General features: G+C 44.4%; 1 protein-coding gene across 3 annotated transcripts in view; it reads right to left on the reverse strand.

Annotated features, from left to right (window-relative positions):
- Window positions 1–2549: 2549 nt before the first annotated feature.
- Window positions 2550–19513, reverse strand: part of LOC109986251 (SPRY domain-containing SOCS box protein 4) — a 40180-nt gene continuing 23216 nt past the window's right edge. For all 3 annotated transcript variants that reach the window (XM_020636817.3, XM_029277896.2, XM_020636818.3), the window contains 2 exons: window positions 15083–15963; window positions 2550–3923 (listed from right to left, as the gene is read on the reverse strand). In XM_020636817.3, the coding sequence (XP_020492473.1) occupies window positions 3796–3923; window positions 15083–15791 (837 nt within the window). In that variant the 5' untranslated portion in view covers window positions 15792–15963 and the 3' untranslated portion in view covers window positions 2550–3795. The remainder of the gene's footprint in view (window positions 3924–15082; window positions 15964–19513) is intronic.

A 19513-nucleotide genomic window follows, 5' to 3' on the forward strand; every position in this document is an offset into this window, starting at 1 on the left:
TGCCGCCCGTCGGTCTACAGGGTTGAGTTATGGGGGCCAGCAGGGCCCATGTGGTGGGTAATTATCAGCGTTGTGATGACCTGAAGCTTGCACATACAGAGCCTGGGCGTTTCTGTCTTGGTTGCTGTGGCAACTAAAGTCCATAGGGTTCTTTGTAAGGTGACCTGTTACCTGTGTTTAAGGGCGCCTATAAATAAAATGAGATAAAATTAAAGAGCCCATATTAAGCCCTTTTTGGGGTTCGTATATTTAATCTATGTATCTACTTTTGTACGTTCACAATAGCTAAAGTCTGAAAAAAGTGTCTGTTTTCATGTACTGCTCCTCCTTGCTCCCTCTCCGCTTTGAGTCTGTCAGCTACACTCTGTTGAGCCCCCACTGTTAGACCCCACGTGGGCCAAGTCTGCTCTGATTGGTCTGCCGATCCGCTCTGTCGTTATTGGTCAGTTGCTCAGCACGGTTCTCAGAAATGTCCCGCCTCTTTTACCATATTGGGAATGCAGCCACTGGCTCCGTCCGAGGGGAGCATAAACATTAGCACCTTAGCACTACTGTGCTACCGCAGGCTATGGTATATCGTGGCCGTGCTACAGAAGTTAATGGGCGTGCAACATGAGCTGCAGGGCTTGCCACAACGAGCCAATGGGCTTAGATCAGTGATCTCACACTGAAAAGACGTCACACTGACAAGTTTTTATCGAAGGGGGCTAGAACCGAGCGTTACATGCGGCTAATGCTGCAGCTAACAGGAGGATGTAGGAGAAGCCGCGTTTCCGCGGACTTTGAATTTTTGCACATAGATGTGCCTAAACATGCACAGGACACTTGGAAAACACACTAAAGAGCATATAAAACCAGAAAAAGCATGATATGGGCCCTTTAATATTGTTACTACTTGTGCGAGTGCTAACGTTGCTAACTGGGCTTTTGACATGCTAACACATACAGTTACTCTCCCTCTATGTTGACGAGCAGAGATGCCTGAATGTACTGAGGAGGTCACTGCTGCTTCATACGACACTCCCACCACACAAACCCCGCCCCCATGAACACCTTAAAACTTCTCATAGTAGCTTATAGCATCCTGAACACAAAAGTAATGCTACATGTGCAGGAAATCCTGTTAAAGACAGAGGACTCCACTTAAAGAGCATTGTTAATAGGCTAACTCAGGGCAGAGCTGGTTAACATCGTTATCATGACACAGTACGTCGTCTAAACGTTACTTCTTCTTACACACTTAGATGTCAACACAGCGGTTTGAGTTTTCATTCAATGTTTATACTTTTAATACAATATGATGTAACTCATCACACACAAGAAAATGACAGGACCCTTTAAGAAATAACACCGGATTTCGGCTTGTTATGCTCATGAGCCTGGCATGCTAATGTTTACAGCTTGAGTCATATAACCCTAACATATCCTGACAGTAGGAGGAGAAAAGCAGAGATGCATTGATTGTGAAAATCAAGGTACCAATGTTTGAAACAATTTGATTGCAGATTTCAGTGTGTTCTCCGTCTGTTTTTTTTTTTTAATTAGCTACATACGTGATGTATTTAAGATGTTGTCAGTAACACCTCCCTCCTCTTTAAATGTCACCTGAACATGTCTCTCAGACTGCATGTTGCTGATCTTTCCTAGAGATGGTGTGAGACTTACCACACTGCCCACATCAGTTTGTCCAGCTGTTCAGTAAACGAGATTGTCAGCAATAAACTGAGGAGACACAACAGACACACATCGGCTGCAGACATCAGTGCGAGCCACATTACTCAACAATGGACAAATGTCCGTCAATAGGGTAGCTGTATCCTCCAAAGTCCAGAGATAAAGAATAAAATGCTACGACATATCCAAAGCTTCAAGGAAGAATGTGAGACATGTTACACATTAATATATCAGAAATCAAGTCTATCCTGTGTAAATGTGTCTCTGAGTCATGACTGTCTACAATGAGTGAGAAGCTCGAGTCCCGCTGGCTGTGTTGTTGTTAGCGCCGTGTTTACATGGACGGGACGACCGGCTCCTCCCCTTGTGTATAAAAGCTGTTTTAGTCAAGGACTAGAGAGAAGAAGAACATACTCTCTGATTATTTGGATGTTAGTGAAAGTTTTTAGATCACGCTCATTCTGTGTCAGTTTACATGCAATGTGAAGCTACGAGCTAACTACAGAGCGCTAACATTAGCATGCTAACACAACAATGCAGGACACAGGTGATTGCCGCTCAAGACGAGGACAATATAGTCCGCCACTTAATGCTTAATTATGGTGCGTTCTAATTGACAACTCCTCTGTGTGAACATGAGTGGAGGGGTGTTGCAGGTGTGTCTCTGGAGGAGGGCGGAGGCTTCAGTATGGAGGAGGTGTGGCCAAACAGCAGTTTGTTTTGGTTTAATGCTGGTGCTCAAGGGCAACATCTACTGGATAAAAAAAGACACATTCTTCCTTTAAGAAAACAAGTCATTAAGACTTCACAGTTCTGGTCCAAACCAACAGTTCCATAAATGATTATAAAGCAAAGAAAAACAGAAAGCGAAGCAGTGCAAGTTCAGCCGAGTTTATTCTTATTCACATTTAGAAGAGTCATGGCAGCACATTCTCCAGCTGTACCTGTGAGACTTCCTGTCCATCCCACAGATACACCTCAAACCCCAGAGGGAGAAAAGGAACATTTAAAAAAAAAAAAAAAAAAATCTCATCGTAAGACTGTCATCTTAAAAAGTAAATCAGAGATAAAAAATGAACCCCAAATGAACGTACGACGGTGGAAGAAAAAGATAGAAAAGCAGCATTTAAAACTTTCGGGGGGGGGGGGGGGGGGTTATCCTGATAATGACAGAAGTGCCATGTGCTTTTTTTTCATGTTTTCATTGAGCAGGCACATAAGCAGTCACAGACATGGCTTCACCTCGGGATCGATCTCTGTGAGTGTTACAGGAGCGTGGATTATGACGGAAGCTTAAATCAGACAAAGAGAGAGAGGGCGAGAGAGAAAAGAGAGAGAGAGAGTTCACATCAGACTGGAGTCGTTTTTCAGCCTGTAGGTGGTAACTGCCAGCTTGTCAGTGAGCTGTGTTCTGACTTGACACAGTCAAGGCTTTGTTTCTGTACACTCCTGAAAAACACACACACACACTGTATATATGTAATCCATGTGAGCAACACTGTGTAAACACTCACTAAAATAGACCAGCATGTGGACTTTCCCCTCCTCTCTCTCCTGGTACCTCTCTCCCTCATGCCTTGGAGGGATTGTTGCATCTCCACAGAGTGTGGAGTGTGTTGTTGGGAATATAAATATAAATACCAACATGTTTGCCAGGAGGCTTCCATATAGCCTGTGCAGAAAAGCTGTGAGGGTAAACCTTCAGCCAAAACCACAGCAGATAAGGCCTTCCATAGTGAGGACATGAATTTGACTTGTACACTTAATACACGTGAGTAGCAGGAAACAGATTTTTTTAGTGTTCTTCTTTTTTCCATTCTTCAGATCCTTTACTCTTCTGTCCAGGAGAAAGACAGCAGTCAGCAACAACAACAAAACTAAAGTTTAAAAAAACAAAAACGAATGGAAACCCCTCAAATGTTGTAAACAGCAGCGCAGCCTTCAACACCTGAATGTAGTCAAAGTCCTCATCCTCATCCTCCAGAAGTTGGGACTTGGTTCAGTTTGGAGCCTGGTCATATTAAGAACATGTGGGCCTCAGATTATGTGTGTGTGTGTGTGTGTGTGTGTGTGTGTGTGTGTGTGTGTGTGTGTGTGTGTGTGTGTGTGTGTGTGGGGGGGTCACTGATACTGGAGGTAGTTCTTGAGAGTCTGCGGCAGCGGGAGTGTGTCGATGTGATGGATGCGCTCTCTGCCCAGAGCCAGGCGAGCTACTCGTCTGCAGAGGTCCATGAGGGGGAGAGGCTCCGCTGTGAGGGGACAAAAGACAAAAAATGTAAGTCCAAGTTTCCATGTGCAAAAGATGACCCAAGTCAGTTTTGGCTGCTTTGTATTTAAGTAGTGAGGAAATCAATCTAGAGCCACATCAATATATCAGCCAACCAAAATATTGGCCGATATTAGCGTATCCAGTGACTATCGGTATGGGCTAATTTTATGTCTGATATTTCTAGATTTTTTCCCCAGTCACAAGCATTTCATTTGAGCTTCATTGTTTTACACTAGCAGTTCTCTTTCAGCAGCAGAGGGTGCTATATGGATTACAACAAACATCATCACTCTCCCGAGTGGTCCACAAGTGTTTGATAACTGCATTTGAGGGATCAACACAATAAATGTTTTAATCTATATTTATGTATCTCTACAGACCGAAAAGATAGATCTATTGAAGATATCGGCCCATATATCGGTATCCTATTTTTTTTCGCTCACTAACATCGATACCAGCCCCAAAATGTTATGTCGGTTGGGCCGTAGAAATCACCGAACAGGATTTGGAAATACTAAGAACGACTCTCATTTTCACCAATTCATAACGGCTTTGCTTTTAACGATCCAGAAACTCAGACTCCGGTTTGATTTCTCCATTTAGAGCCTTTGTTTCTTCAATCTATCATGAACGGGAGGAGTGAAAGTGGACAACAGGGGTACTGAGAGAGGACACTTTGCAATGTCGTGAATGAGTAACTCGCTAACTTCATGTTCATTGATTCAGACTTTGAAGGTCGTTGCAGAAGCTTGCATCAGTCCCTGAAATCATTTTCTCATTTACCCAAAGAAAAAAGATTTCAAAGCAGCCTGCCTCTGTTTGTATTTATGTCTTTGGTGAATGACAGCCCTGTGAAAAAGAAAAATATGTGGCTGTAACAACTTTCAAAGCCGGCTGATACTTGATCGGTCAACTCATCTCGGACCACAAAGGTACTACAAATCCAGACCCCGATTCAGATTCTACTGTTTTGTAAAGAAACATAAATAGAGATAACGTTAACCATGAAAGTAAAGATTCCTCAACCTTACTGTCAGTAGCAAAGACAATAATATTGATGCCTCCATGTAACCTATAAAAGCCAACAAGACCAACAAGGTCTGTCAGGTCGCTGTCAGACGGGGCGATTAACAACACAATTTTCTAACAGCCTTTGTTGACATTTTCCCTGTCATAAAATCAGTTAATGTTTGACTATTAAAAGGAAGCCTGGTGGGATTCTTTTGATGAGAAAACACCACTTGGGTATGTATGAATCATAGACTGTTAATATTAACAGATGAAGCCTGAGTGATGTCACCCGTCTGTTCCTGCAGGGGGCGCTGGAGTCCCATCGATGGCGGTCTCCGTGCTGGAAATGCTGTCTCAGTCTAACTTTCAGTCTAACCTAAAGACAGGCTGAGAGCTGGAGCTGAGGTGGGTTTTAAACCTCCTGACAAACCGTTACACCGCGCCCACCTGTCAATCAGGTCAGCTACACGGCTTATTGTGAATAACTCTTATCCTTCATCAAATCAAAACTGATAAGTCATCAAAACATTCACCCCCCGTACAGTGTGAGCTGATCAAGACATGAGCTAATCAGACCTATTTGTTTTTTTGAACCAGGCTGTAAACATGTTAATCTCTGCTGTAAAAACAGGCTTTTTGGAATGGGTGTGACTTCCTGTTCTTCTGCAGCCAGCCTCTAGTGGACACTCGAGGAATTGCAGTTTTTTTGGCACTTCTCTTAGGCTTCAACACCTGAGGTTACAGCTTGGGACAAGATCATCCAAGAAGCTCCTCACAGGCGCTTTAATCCAAAAGAACTACGTTTCACTTTTTGTCTGAACCCACTTCCCAACAATCACACTGACAAAAACATTGGTACACGGCATCCATGTTTTAATATAAGAAAGCCACTTAGAATATTGTTACCTTTTTTTGTTTTGCTTTCCCCCACCCCTTATTGTAACGGTTGATTTCTGGGTGTATATTTACAACAAGCAGAAAGAAGCAGCAGGTATGAAATCATTTACACACAAACATGTCATCACTATTTTAAATATATGCCAGTAGAACGAGGCGACTCCCCCGTCCAAAGAGTGTGAAGCTAAATAATGTCTGTGTGTCAGAGAAGAGACGGACTTCTAACTGCTGTCCCTTACAGATGTCAAGCTGCTCCACCTGGACGCACCATCTGGCAGGGCTGACTTCCTGCTGCTCAGAGTCCAGTCGCACACGGTGTGAAGGACACGAGCAGGGTTCATTTAAACACACACATACCACCACACACACTCGTCCACAGACAAGAGGTCAAAAAGAAAAGTTTCTTCACTTGAGCTGCATGCTCAATGTGACTCTTTGTATTGATATTCAAAAGGCAGCGATTACGCCCGCTGGCCTTGATTCTCTGACTTATTGATGGAGTTGGTGTTTTGACAATCAGCTCTTCTTCGGGGCAAAGACCCTGAATGTGTTATATTAATATGTTTAATGAATAAAAGCTGCCTCAGCTCCATGAAGGCCACAGCGTTCACATGCATAGTGCTGCATATATATATTTTTTTTTAATGCTGTCCATCATTGCACCATACATTCCTTCTGCAGATGAAGGAGTTTAGCACACCAATCCACCCAGGCGTCCTCTGTGACTGATTAAGCCTTTACAGTCTAAAAAATGTGCACCACATTACCACAAAACTAGCCCCCCTCTGCTGAACAAATAAGAAATCATACATGGAATCCTGTATCAGATCTGCATGGAGACAGAGTCACGCCTTTAGAGAGACCTCAGGCATGAACTGCTGCCCGGTTGGCTGTATGACCACTGCAACACACGCGCACGCGCACACACATCTGAGGTGAGGATTGAACAAGAATGGAGTAAACAGCGACTTGGCGTACATCAGAATCCTAATTAAAAGCAGATCGGTACAGAATTCATTACTCTGTGTCCCCATTAGAATCCATCATGATGCACTTTTTAGCGCTTAATCGGCTCCTCGTTGTTTTCTGCCGTTATCTGAAGTTAAACTTTTGCAAGCACATCTCAGCGCATTCCTCTTTGACCTTTTGAAACAGCGGCGAGTGGAAATAATGAAATCCGCCCGTGAACAGCAGCTGACAACGTGCAAAGAAATAGAGTATGGCTATCTCAATTTATTGGACTGCCATGTGCGTCATGAAAAGGCTTTGTAAGAGCACCTTGGGGACAAGAGTGGCTTCATCTGTAGATACATCAACATGGGAAGTGCTCGAATCAGAGAGACATGTCGAAGGGGCTCAGACTGAATGCAGAAATGTGCAGTGATGTGTGCACTGAGACGGCTTCACAGCATCACATCTCTGCAACAGCTCATTACGGGGCAGAGGAAAGTCCACGCTTTGGCTCTGCAGCTTAAAAAGATTACACACTAATTCTAGAGAAACTGGTAGTAAAATCACGTCTCCATTTATCCGGCACCTTGTGACCGCCTGAACTCTCGTGAATAGAGAACTGGGATCACACACTCTGGGTGCACGGGGAGACTCTGTGGAATGAAGCCCCCCCCCCCCAACCCCTTCTTCAGGATGGATTTACTTTACGCTGGGCCTAACAACACCCATCAATCAGTCTACTCTAACCAGCACAGCCCCCGCATATAGGTAGTTTCCATAGTAACAAGCTTCTCACACTGCTGTTACATGATGTCACAGCGCTGGGAGTGTAAAGTCACAGCCGCACCATGTGTTACATGCTGTGTTTGTGCGAGGATTTGTAAGTGCTGCCTGCGTCGCTGAAGCTAATGTTAAATACAGTGCAGACAGCTGGGATCACGGGCGAACTCAAAACAAGGAGACAGCTGCACGTTCTGTCTCATTACGTGAAAAAGAAACAACTTCTACGGAGGGAATGGTGCACTAAGATATAAGCTAAACAGATTTATCTTACATATGCCAACTGTGGAGTGTTAAAATGTATTTACTTCTGCCGCCATCAGACTGACTTTCATAGAAATTAGTGAATAAATAATTTCTATATGCACATTTATTCTGCTTTAACTCATTCATTTCTTTTTCTTTAGATATCATGTTTCAGCTCTAGATTCTGTCCGTTCTCTGGTGTGTGGGTCCATCATTTCTACCTCTTGTCCTCTTGATTCACTCCATAGTCACTAAAGCGTGGGGTTGCCTGGCCGTGTTGTTTGGGTTGTTTTGTTGCCTACGAGTTGTTACGGCTGAATGTTTCCCTGTGCTGTTCGTCCCTGCTCACCTTCCTGTTGTCTCAAGCTCTGCCCAGGTGAAGCTACCGATCACCTAACATGGTGCACCTGGCCTCAGTGCTCAAAAAGCCTGATGCTGACGCTGCATTCATGTGATGTCGGACTCATTGGAAAAACAAGTTTCCGAGTTGCAAAATGCACATGAACGCCTGCTCGAGTCCAAACAACAACTCGGAAACTCATTAAGAAATTTGCTGCCAAAATATTTTTTGTTAATGTTAAGATACTTTTTAATAATTCACATCAACTTTTAGCTCAAATATATCTTGTAACAGAGACATTCCTCACATCTTCACATTGCATCCACGCTGTCTGTTAGAACATTCAGACTTTCTGAACTGAAAACACACTTAAGTCGGAAGAACGACTTCCCAACTCGGAAATTGGGAACATCCCGAGTACCTGATTGCATCATGAGTTCAAGAGGGAAGCGGTGTTAAGAGTGGACTGCTGTGCCTCTCAGTGTTGTTTTTGTAGAATACGTTTTGAGCTGATCTTTGTTTAATCATGTAGTTTGTACTTTAATAACACATCCCTAGGTTTTGACTTTGGTAAGGTGTATGATGTGTCTTATTGGGTCAATTTGTGGGTTTGTCACTGGCCCCATAGGGCCGCCTTATGGTGGTGTACTTAAAGAATAATGAAGTTATTATTACATTTAACGTCTACCTCTCAGGGTGCTCTACCTGCCTCTATCTCTCACTTCAACACTTTCATTCATTTTGAGGACTCGCAGCAGAAAGATGGACACCGCCACACCGTGTCATCACAGCACTCTCGTGGCGCTGATGACGTGATGATGATACAAACTTGCTGAACACCAGCCAATCCCTGCTGGCACAGAGCTGGTCTCCATGGCAAGGGTTGCCTTTGGCGACATTGATCCTGTCACGCAGATGTGACGAGCACAGACAGTCCGGCAACTGGTAAGTTAACTGACAACGCTGCAGGAAGGTGATTAAAAAGCACTAGTTCTGCAGGAATGAGAACCCGACAGGAGATTCCTGATTTTCTGCTTTCTTACATCATTCATACATCCAATAAGATAACACTGTTTACCATCACTTAACATACATCCATTCTGTTTTTGTGCAAGGAGATGAGTTTAGTTGATGACTTTGAAGGCTTTATATGTGATTCGACATACTTAAATGTAATAGAAATCAAGTATATACTCTGAAAATAACTCTATCATGACTGTCTACAATGGGTGTTAACACCCGAGTCCCACTGTCTGTGATGCTTTCCGAGTCCTATCTTCACTTTGTTGATGTCGCCAGGACAGCCGGCTCATACCTCATATATATTGCGTATAAAAGTTGTTTAATTGAGGGATTAGATAAAAGAAGAATAACATACTGTACTCACTGCTTATTTGAATGTCACGTAAGCGTTGCTAGAACACGGTCATCTACTGTAAATTTACATGCAGTGAGAAGATACGAGCATAATAAAGATCGCTAGCATTAGCATGCTGGTGCTCAAGGGTGACATCTGCTGGATCAAAAAATTGCATATAAAGCCTTTAACGTCATGTTGCAGGCAACAATGGACCTCAACCATAAGTTGTGTTTGTCGAGAATACACCGGCTTATAGATCCATTATAAACACAAATGTTCCTCTGTGAAGTGGCCTCATATCGAGCTAGTACAGAGTCAAGGAGTATTTGAGTTGCACTGCTAACTTTACGTATGAATATTTACAATCTATGATTCTTTAGGTCCATATTCTGATTCTCGCAAGTGTCTATTTCAAGCAGCCAGCGTGTCTTTGGTTCGATGAGGCAGGTTAAATATTCGATCTATGCTAATTAGCTGGAAGCATCAGAGCTAAGCAGAGCTGCACAGTGGAGCCTGTTTGCTCATTCTTCCTCCTCCCTCCAGTCTGTCATGTGAGAGCTCTCCCTTTCCTTTTCAAGCACTTTTTTGTGATGTCCAGAGACTCCTTTTCCTGACAGATTTATTGCACACTAAAGAGGAGATGGAGTGTGGGAAAGTGTGGTTAAGGATGAGTGAACGCCTGATGCGCTGTTGGATTACAGAGGCCTGGCAGGCTGGCAGGCGCGCACACACACACACACACACCTACCTCACACTTAACTGAGAACAAAGTGGAGGAAGGAGAGGTAAAGTTTTAGGATGGCTGTGCGTCAGTGAGTCTGCCCTCACTGAGGTGAGACGGACAGTTCCCCGCCCGTTTCCTCCACTTTCTCATGATGCATTTTTGTGTATGAGCTAAGCATATACATCCATTCACCATAAGTGCCAACCAAGTGATGTCCCACTTTAAAATAGGGGTTAGATAAGTCCATCATTTTGGCACATTTGCTCCAATTCAGTGTAAGCATACAGAGGGACAGACTCCCAGTGATGTCTATCTAATAGATTAGCATATACTGACCCAGTTTGAGGATGACAGGTGTTATGTGTCTTACATACACCGCCCTTAAGGTGCAAATGCACTGCCAGCTCCCTTTCACCAAGAGGTCAAAGGAGAGAAAAAGGGGGAGGGGAATCAGGGACGGACAGAATTAGATCAATGACTTTTGAGATATGGAAGAAAACTGGAGCGAGGAGGAAGGTGAGCAAACTGTGTCTGATTTGAAATGCAGGTGTCCAAATTGAATCGTCCTCTCCAGAGTGGAAACCAATTGGCTCACTGATGTAGTGATTCCTTCCTCTGATTATATCCGTTTTCCTATTACCTCACAACAAGGCGAGTGAGTCGTGCACAAACTGCCGTCAGTCTGTCCCTATAGTCCTGCAGCTCTCTTTCTCTGCTTAGGAAAAACAGGCTGAGCATACAGGAATATTGAGACTGTAATACAATCTGTGTTTTTTTGTTAGAGCAATTTCACTCGAATACATCAACAAACTTTGTGGACACTGAGGACGCACTCACATCAGACATCCCATCTGCATAGGGCAAGCGCGCAAAGTAGTGAGCAAGCTGCCTGGTCAACAATTAACCACCAACCCAACCATCCATGGAGAAGTCAGCTTAACAGTCTCCACGGCAACCTGCCACCACAATGGTGTGTGTAAAGACAGAAAGGAAGGATTAGTGTTGTTAGCACGAGGAGGGAGGAAGGAAGGAGTAGAAAGGGAGAACAGGAGGGAGGAGATAAAACACAATGAGAGGGAGTCAAATAGGGTTCATTTGCAAAAAGGGAGGGGAAGCATGCAAGCCGTGTTTTTACGTGTGTGTGTCTATGTGTGAAACGCCTCATCTGCACCGGTCTAACTTGTTAAGGTGTTAATGGGTTTGGATCAGCGTGTTGTCATTAGGCTTGCTCGGTTACTTTTGCGTGATGAGGCTTGTTTTGATGAAGAGGAAGAGAAGAATGGAGGACATTATGCGGCAGGAACCCCACTGCACTGTGAAGAGACTTTAGAGAAACGGGGGTATATGCCAACTGATCAAAATCACATCGCAGTAGGGTTTGCTTCCAAGCGTCTCCTGGTCAGAGAGGACTGTGTTAAGGCGGGGGATTAAGAGAATGGACGGTGAGGACAAAGTATGAGGAGACTTATCTTTTACCAGCGAGTCAGAAATTGAGTGTAAGCAGGAGGGAGACGAAGGGAAAGATCAGGAAAACCAGGAAGTGAATGCTCTTCGATTGGCAGTAAGAAGATGCACAGAGGCAGGATCTGGGAATAGGGTGAGGGTGGTGGTGGTGGTGGGGGGAGGGGGGGGGGGGGAGGGGGGGGGGGGGTTGCCATCTCAAAGCATACATATTGATGTTTGGGTCCTTCGCTTTATTCCAGCATGGAAATGTGAGCCTCGTGCCTGATGTGACTCACTGATCTCTCGCGTGCATTCTCTCACAACACAAGCTCTTTGAACTTTCATTGCTTCAAAACTCAACGGATACCGGCTGCATCAACCGGAGGAAGATATGAATGTTTGAAAGGCGAGATGAATATCACAATGATTGATGCACGAGCAGTTTATCATTTGATATCAACAATGAAACAGAAGAAAGGCAAACAAAGAGTGAGGGACTATTCACAATCTGTGATTAGTCTAGAACCTTGTTAAAGGTTTTTTCCATAATTCTGCTTAAGGACTGTATGGGAGTGCTAGTGTGTGTGCGCCCTCAGATTGAAGGAGGAACGTCATGGGAGTGTGAATATTATGGCTTGAAACGGCAGTGTGAAGAGGGCTATAATCAGCAGCACTAGCTATTATTCCTTGAAGGTAAAAGGTGTTTAAATTAGATTTTTCTTTTTTTAGATTTTTTTGGGGGCTTTTTGGCCTTTAATGGAGAGTTAGGACAGTGGATAGAGTCGGAAATCAGGGAGAGAGAATAGGGAATGAAATGCGGGAAAGGAGCCACAGGTGGGATTCGAACCTGGGCCGCCCGCTTGGAGGACCAGCCTCCATACATGGGGTGCGCGCACAAACCAATGTGCAACCAGCTCCCCTAAATTTGTGATTGAGAAAAAAAACATTGCTTAATATAATTTTTTTTTTGGTTTAAAAGTTGTCTAGAGTTTCTCTAGGACACATTTTGCTGCCCCACTTGCTTCCAAGTGCAAGACAGAATCTTTTTATATTGTACCATTTTGCATGCAAGAATATGAGAAATTGAGTGTTGAGCTGATGCACATCTAAATTATGAGCATTTAAGCTGCTTAACACACACACACAAACACACACACACACACCTAACCTGACGCTTCCCACTAAGCAAGACCAGACGCTGAGCTCAGAGGCACACTGGGACATCTTCCAGAATCCTCCTCTACTGGCTGCTGTCCTCCAGCCCACAAACACACACACACACACACACACACACACACACACACACACACACGGACACACACACAAACACATATGGCTCGCAGCCACGGACATGGTGTCCATGCCTCACTGTCGGCGCCGCCTCCAGCCTGCTTTACGTCTTTGTGCATCATTCAGACTGGAGCGGGAGGGAGGATAGAGGGCTATTACACAATCGTTAGGGGCAGACTGGATGGAGATGACTACTAGCTGGAACGATGACATTTAACAAAAAAAAAAAAGAGGAGTAGGGCAGAGAGAAGCATCGAGAGAGGGGACGCGAGGACACTGGTTGGGAAACAGATATTCTATTTATACCAGAGAATTGAATACAGTGTTCTTGTTTGCCCTCCGACAATGTGGAAGTTTGAGAAAGACTTTCTGAGGACTTGAGAGAGAGAGTGCTAAAAAGCGATAGAAGGAATCAGACTGGAAATAGTACACCACGGGCATGTTTAAGCTGCTTCCTATTGGTAAACAAAGCCGCAGTCCTTCTCATCGGGGGCTTTTTATAGATCAGTGCAGACAGAAATTGAGCACATCATATCCATAGTCGGTGCTCTCTGAAGAAAAAATGACAAATCTGCTGGTAAAGCCGTCTCAGTCTCGCCTGAAGCGTTAAATCCTGAGTGTGTTTGAAGAGCAAAGACAGAAGTATTTACCAGGATGTAGCTTTTAAAGATTCCTTAAGTGTCACACATATTATTCAGTAATTGAACATATACCGATGAGTTGTAGGATTGTCACAACTGACTGCTCTCGGTCGATCTTCAAATCATCATTTTGTCATATAACCACGAGAAAGATAACCGACCACAGACCACAGTGGGTGACTACTCGTCTCTCCTGGATCCCATCTTTTTGTGTCTCTTTCCATCCCTCGGGTCCTTCCCTGGTTTTTGTCACTCAAACTTGAAACAGCACACATCCCACCCTGGGCCTTTGCAGCTTTAATGAGCACATCTAAATATAAAGCTTATCCAGAGTTTCATACATAAACATAACATTTCTTCTCCGATAGATTACCCACACCACATCCACGTCTCCACATTCCTGAAGTGAAGCAGATGCTGACAGTGGTGCTAAAACAGGCACTAATCTTCATATTCCAAAGATGATTAAGTAAATGAGGCTTTGACTTCTTGACATTTGGTGAAATTATTACACTTCTATATAAAACTCACAAAATTTGCGTGCAGATTTACTATCAGTCACACTTAACACGCTTTCAGAAAACAAGTCAAAATATCTTTAAAAAGCTGCCGACCGATTGTAAAAAGGAACAAGTGCGACAAACTTAGACTGTCGGATCAAACATTCATTTAAAGGACCAATCAGTAAGATGTGTAGTGAGTGAAATGATAAAGTGATCTTACTATATGATCAGACATTAAGGAAACATGCTATGTTGAAGTGCTGGCTTCTCTGACAACAATGCAGCAGCCAGTATCTCCCCCTTCTAACTTTAGATTCTGGTCCTGAATGCTCTGGATTTGTTTGGACCAGAGAAGGTAGGCGGCTCTAAGGCACCCCCACAAGGCCGTTTCGGACACCTCTCGGTTTGCCAGACATGAGAGCAGTTATCAGGTCAAACCAACAGGTGTTGCAGCGATGGAAGCGGGCAAGAGAACTGGTTCAGATAGAAGTGATTGTACCCGGCCTAAAAAGCCTCTGCATGTTTCTAATAAGCTCCACGAGCAGAAACGTGCTCAAACTAGGATCAATATTGGAGATGCTTTTGAAAAATGGAGAGAGGTTAGAACACAGAAAGGTTTACAGACCGATGCAGAGCTGGATAAACACTGAAGCTTCAGTGTCCACCACATGGCAACCTGTGTGAGCATCGACTCTAGAGAGGATGGGGCGGGGGGAGGCCAAGCTCTACAGTGTTTTGAATTTGGACTGCAGTACCCATTTTAAACACTAGGTGTCCGATTGTTTTTGGGGGGGAACACATTGATGACTACTAGCTTAGCTTTTTCTAGGCTATCAGGTGGAAAAACACCATTCACCTTGTATGTTTTGTTTTGCTTCATACTGCTATTTAACAATGTTTGAATCATTTCAAAGCTCCAAAAGAGAGAAAAGTATTGTGTGCGTGCTACTTACGATCTAGTCCGTTGACGTAGCGAATCGATACCTCACAGTGCCCCCACACGGCACTGACGATGGGATACAGCCTCTTTCCTTTCAGCCCTCTAAAAGCTACTCCCAGATACTGTCCGTCTACCATGAAGCTCAGAGTCCCTTCGTCCATGTCTAGTATAACTGCCAGCGAGTCTGGGAGCACAAACGACTCATCTGGCTCCAGGAAACAGGGGTATGTGGGTGCAGATGTGGAAACTGGGCGGTTCTTTCCATCGTGATAGAGTCTGTTTCGACCCAGGTCCCAGCCCCAAGACTCAGAGTCCGAGCCCACTAGTGCCGTGTAGCCCACTGAGTGTAATGGTGCTTCAGCTGTGCCCACGCCCACGACCGCATGTGTGCCTCGCTGTCTGGCTGGCCAGTGAATTCTCCAAACGTGGAGGCCCCTGGTGTAGCCCACCTTCCCGCGGATACAGTCTGTGCTCTGCGCCACTGGGTGTCTGTGAAACGTTAGCTTGTCGTCCTCCTTAACAAAGACATTGAGTGACCGGTCGTCAGGGTTCCAGGCGTGGCGGAGCTGCGTCTCTGGGCTGGCAGACGGCATGTCCAACAGCAAGTCCAACCTGGGGGGCCGACAGAAATCAGGACCCCGCAGTTCGCGGCGTACTGGGCGATAGGAGGGCTCCCCACGTACATCCACTGATTTGATACTGCCAGAGATCTTCTGGCCCATGGTTGGTGGGTCCGAGGGAGGAAGGGACAGAGGGGAGGGAGATGGATGGACCGAGGGTGGTAATGAGGGGGGCGCAGGTCCTGAGGTTACCTCATGGGCGCAGTGGCGACTCAGTGGACCCTGGGTGGTAAGATTCTGTAGGACACGTCTTCAGCCAGGAGGAACCACGCTCCTAAACACACAGAAAATAAAAGCATGATTTTACTTGCAGACTCAAAGTGTTCAACACACTTTATACTTCACACAACACTTTAGAGACGTAAGGGCCACACGAGCTACCGATTTTCATTAAGAGCTTTCACGCCTGCAGAAAACTCCTGAAACTCTGATATGTGTAAACGCACACAGACACATTTTTCATTCGGTCTTTACCCGGACTTTCTTCTGCCAGACCCCTTTTTGCAACAGAAAGTCAGAGTGAGCTGATGTGAGAACGCAGCAGGATATAATCAGGAGAATTCACTTTGAGCGAGTAGTGACGTTTACAACTTAAGATCGGTGCTTGGACTGTCTGCAGGCGTCGGCTGCAATCTCTGTGCAGGTAATTAAAGGACTGCATACACAAGAAATAAATGTAAAAATAGCTATACATACAGGTTGGGAATGATGTGGAAATGACAATGATTAAATCTAAATATTAAGGTTAAAGTCCAATGATACGAAAAAAGTCTGATTGCCAAATATTAATGAAGTTAAAACTGTAACTTCATCCATTTATTATGGCGTCTCGAGTCCAAAAACCGTGATAAATAAAAGAGTTGCTTCTCATAAACATCAAGCACAGACAGCAGCAGAAACAGAGGCAGAGTTCACAGTAAGGGGGTCGGTTCCCCTGAAATGGACACCAGCTCCCCGAGACGTTTACGTCTGATAACTTTTAAGTGATATTCTATTTTCCATACATTAAGGTTCCTGGAATGAAAAATATTTAAAAGTTTTGTGTTTATCTACATATTGCAGTCCATTTTTCCAGACATCTGTCTCCACTAATCAACACAATCCTGTGTCCATTCCTACTGTGGCTGCGAATTACTAGATTAACGCGACCACCTGAGCGCCTCGTCATTGAGTTGGCGCAGTATTGGAATGGACTGTAGTGAGAGGGAGAGGCGGCGGTCTAATGTCGTGGTGCACACCGGGGGAAATAGGGCTCCCCCAGAAAATCGGTGTGTAATTCGAACCCTGGGCAGAGGTATGGCATCAATGAGTCTGGCTTCCCTCCAGAGCTGCAGAGAGAAGGGGAAAAGACAGAGAAGAGGAAATGAAGGACAAACTTCTCCTCACTCAGGAGAACTATTTCGTGTCTTCAGTTGAAAGTCTGGAGTGTGCACAAACACACATCTGAGATCCCCTGAGTGAGAATGAATCTTAATCTTTTTGTTTTTTAACTTGTTGAAACCGTCACAGTCATTTACAAAGAGATCACAGCGGGCTTCACATGTGAGCTAGCTCTCTGTGAAATGATGATAGTGCCACTGACGGCCAACAATCTGTGATGATGAGATCTATCAACATTACACAGTAATAACAGATTTGTCTTCGTCACAGACCGCCCAATCAGCCATTTGTTTTGTAACAGACAGCTGTTGACTACCCTCTCTCTATCTCTGCAGCTCTGGAGGGAGGCCAGCACCGTTGATGCCATACCTCTATGCATCACATTTGCCCATTTCTACGGTGAAGCGTTGCACATTTGACAACAGGATTTGAGGTGAGCAGCCATTTTGGATACGTTCTATCTAGCAATCCTCCAATAATGAACAATGAACACAGACTGAGATGGGATCTGCAGAAACGTCATGACTTCAACTGAATACATTCATATAGTATGAACTCTACCTTACAAATGTGATGCAATCACGAAACATAACTGGAACGTGCTGAGATGGCCCTAAGCTACTCCAAACCCATGGGGAGAGTTTCCGTGAATGTTGGAAAGCAAAGAAGCAGTTTAAAATGTATAGTACCGACCTTCTCCCTCCAGCTCTCTTTTCTATATGCAACCCCTCCGATGTTTTGTCTCCCTCCCCTATAGTTTCTCGGGAAAAGACTCCACATGGTTCTTCCAGGGAAAGTACAGTACAAGTACAGTAAACTGGGTCTGACCCACCAGCGGAAGAGAGACAGGGTGCTTAAAAATGCAGAGCTAAAGGAATCAAAACAGATAGGATTTGTACATTTTGAACTTAGAAAATACAATTTGTTAAAAGTTTCAAAGTTGCAGGCAGCCACATTCAGACAAAGTCTGTACGACATTAAAGAACATGGCACAAGAATAACAGATGAATATTATTTGATGCACTGCCCGACGCTGCAGGTAGGAAATGCTCGCTCTGGCTGCAGTGTTCAGTCCACAACAGCAGGGGTTAGTTGGGCTTGACATGCCGAGACAGCTTGTGCACCACGCATATCCTGTGTGGCCTCTGAGCCTGTAATCCATTACCCTGAAGACAAAAGTTTTGTGGAGAGGACGAACAAACTAACTCTGAAATTGTGGACAGTTGGGTTAAGGGGCTAACATGCATGCTACATATCTTTATTCTAATACTGAATAGCATCGTACGTTGCAGATATTCACAAATCCTTACCAAGCCTGCTGATATTTCCTTAAGACATTACATGCATCCCTGTGTATATTCATTCTGTTCCAAGTCTCATTATCAAACTTATTGAAGACACACAGTGTCTCAGTTCCCATATGATGCTAAATCCACTTCACCATGTTCCTCTAACTCTAATATGTGTCCCTAGTCTCCTTACAAATCCCCCAATTTTGAGAAAAGTCCATCCTCTCCGTCTTTTGCCTGCTCCACATTTCAGAAAATGTGTGCTCAAACAGGCCGTTTGGAGGTTTCCCTTCATGACATCACAAAGGGCAGTAGCCCCTCCCCCAGGTGGGTGACGTGATCAAATACAGGATCAGAGTGGATTTAGAACAAGAAACTTCACACATGTTTTGGGGAGCTCTGAGACTTATTTAAACTGGTTGAAGAGGAGGAGGATATGTGACCTTTAAGTAATAATTCCTTCTGAGCCCTGAAACTGTACGACTATTCTGACGCCATAAAAAGTAAAAAACATTTAGGTGTTTAAAATGCTATCATAAACATGTGCCAACAAATCACTTTGACAACCAGCCAAAGAGGAACACCTTTGGTTGGCACTGGTTTGAATGTCATAAAGTAAACAGACTCTGAATTGTTGAGGTGAGAGGGGACTTGAGTTCAACATAGAAATCTAATGAATGCCAACGTGATAAATGGGCAATAATGCACAAGGCCGAGGACACAACATACACACACCTGCTGCCAGAAGAAGTCATTTACAGAACACTACCTCCTCCTGACCAAAAGCCATGAAGAGTGACAAGCGCTGCATTTCCATATTAATGAACTTACACCAGCAGGCTTGACGCACAAGGCCGTTTAGTGACAAATGACAGGAATGTTTATCACACCGTCTTAAGCAGTCATTGGCAGAGACTAATCACAGAGGCTATCGAGCACTCTGATGACATTTTCTAACTTGTACGTGCAACATACATGACAAATATGAGGCTGTTCACGTGCAGACACTCTGCTGGAGATTGTTCACGCGGGATCAAACGATTAGGAGGCAGGGAGGAGTGATTCATGGGGATCAGAGAGGGAAAAGTATGAGAGAGTCACTTGTGTTGTAGATCCGCCCTGCAGATTCATATTGGATAATACATTTCAAATTGA

The sequence above is a fragment of the Labrus bergylta genome, chromosome 11 (assembly GCF_963930695.1).
Source record: "Labrus bergylta chromosome 11, fLabBer1.1, whole genome shotgun sequence".
In the NCBI taxonomy this organism is placed as follows: domain Eukaryota; kingdom Metazoa; phylum Chordata; class Actinopteri; order Labriformes; family Labridae; genus Labrus; species Labrus bergylta.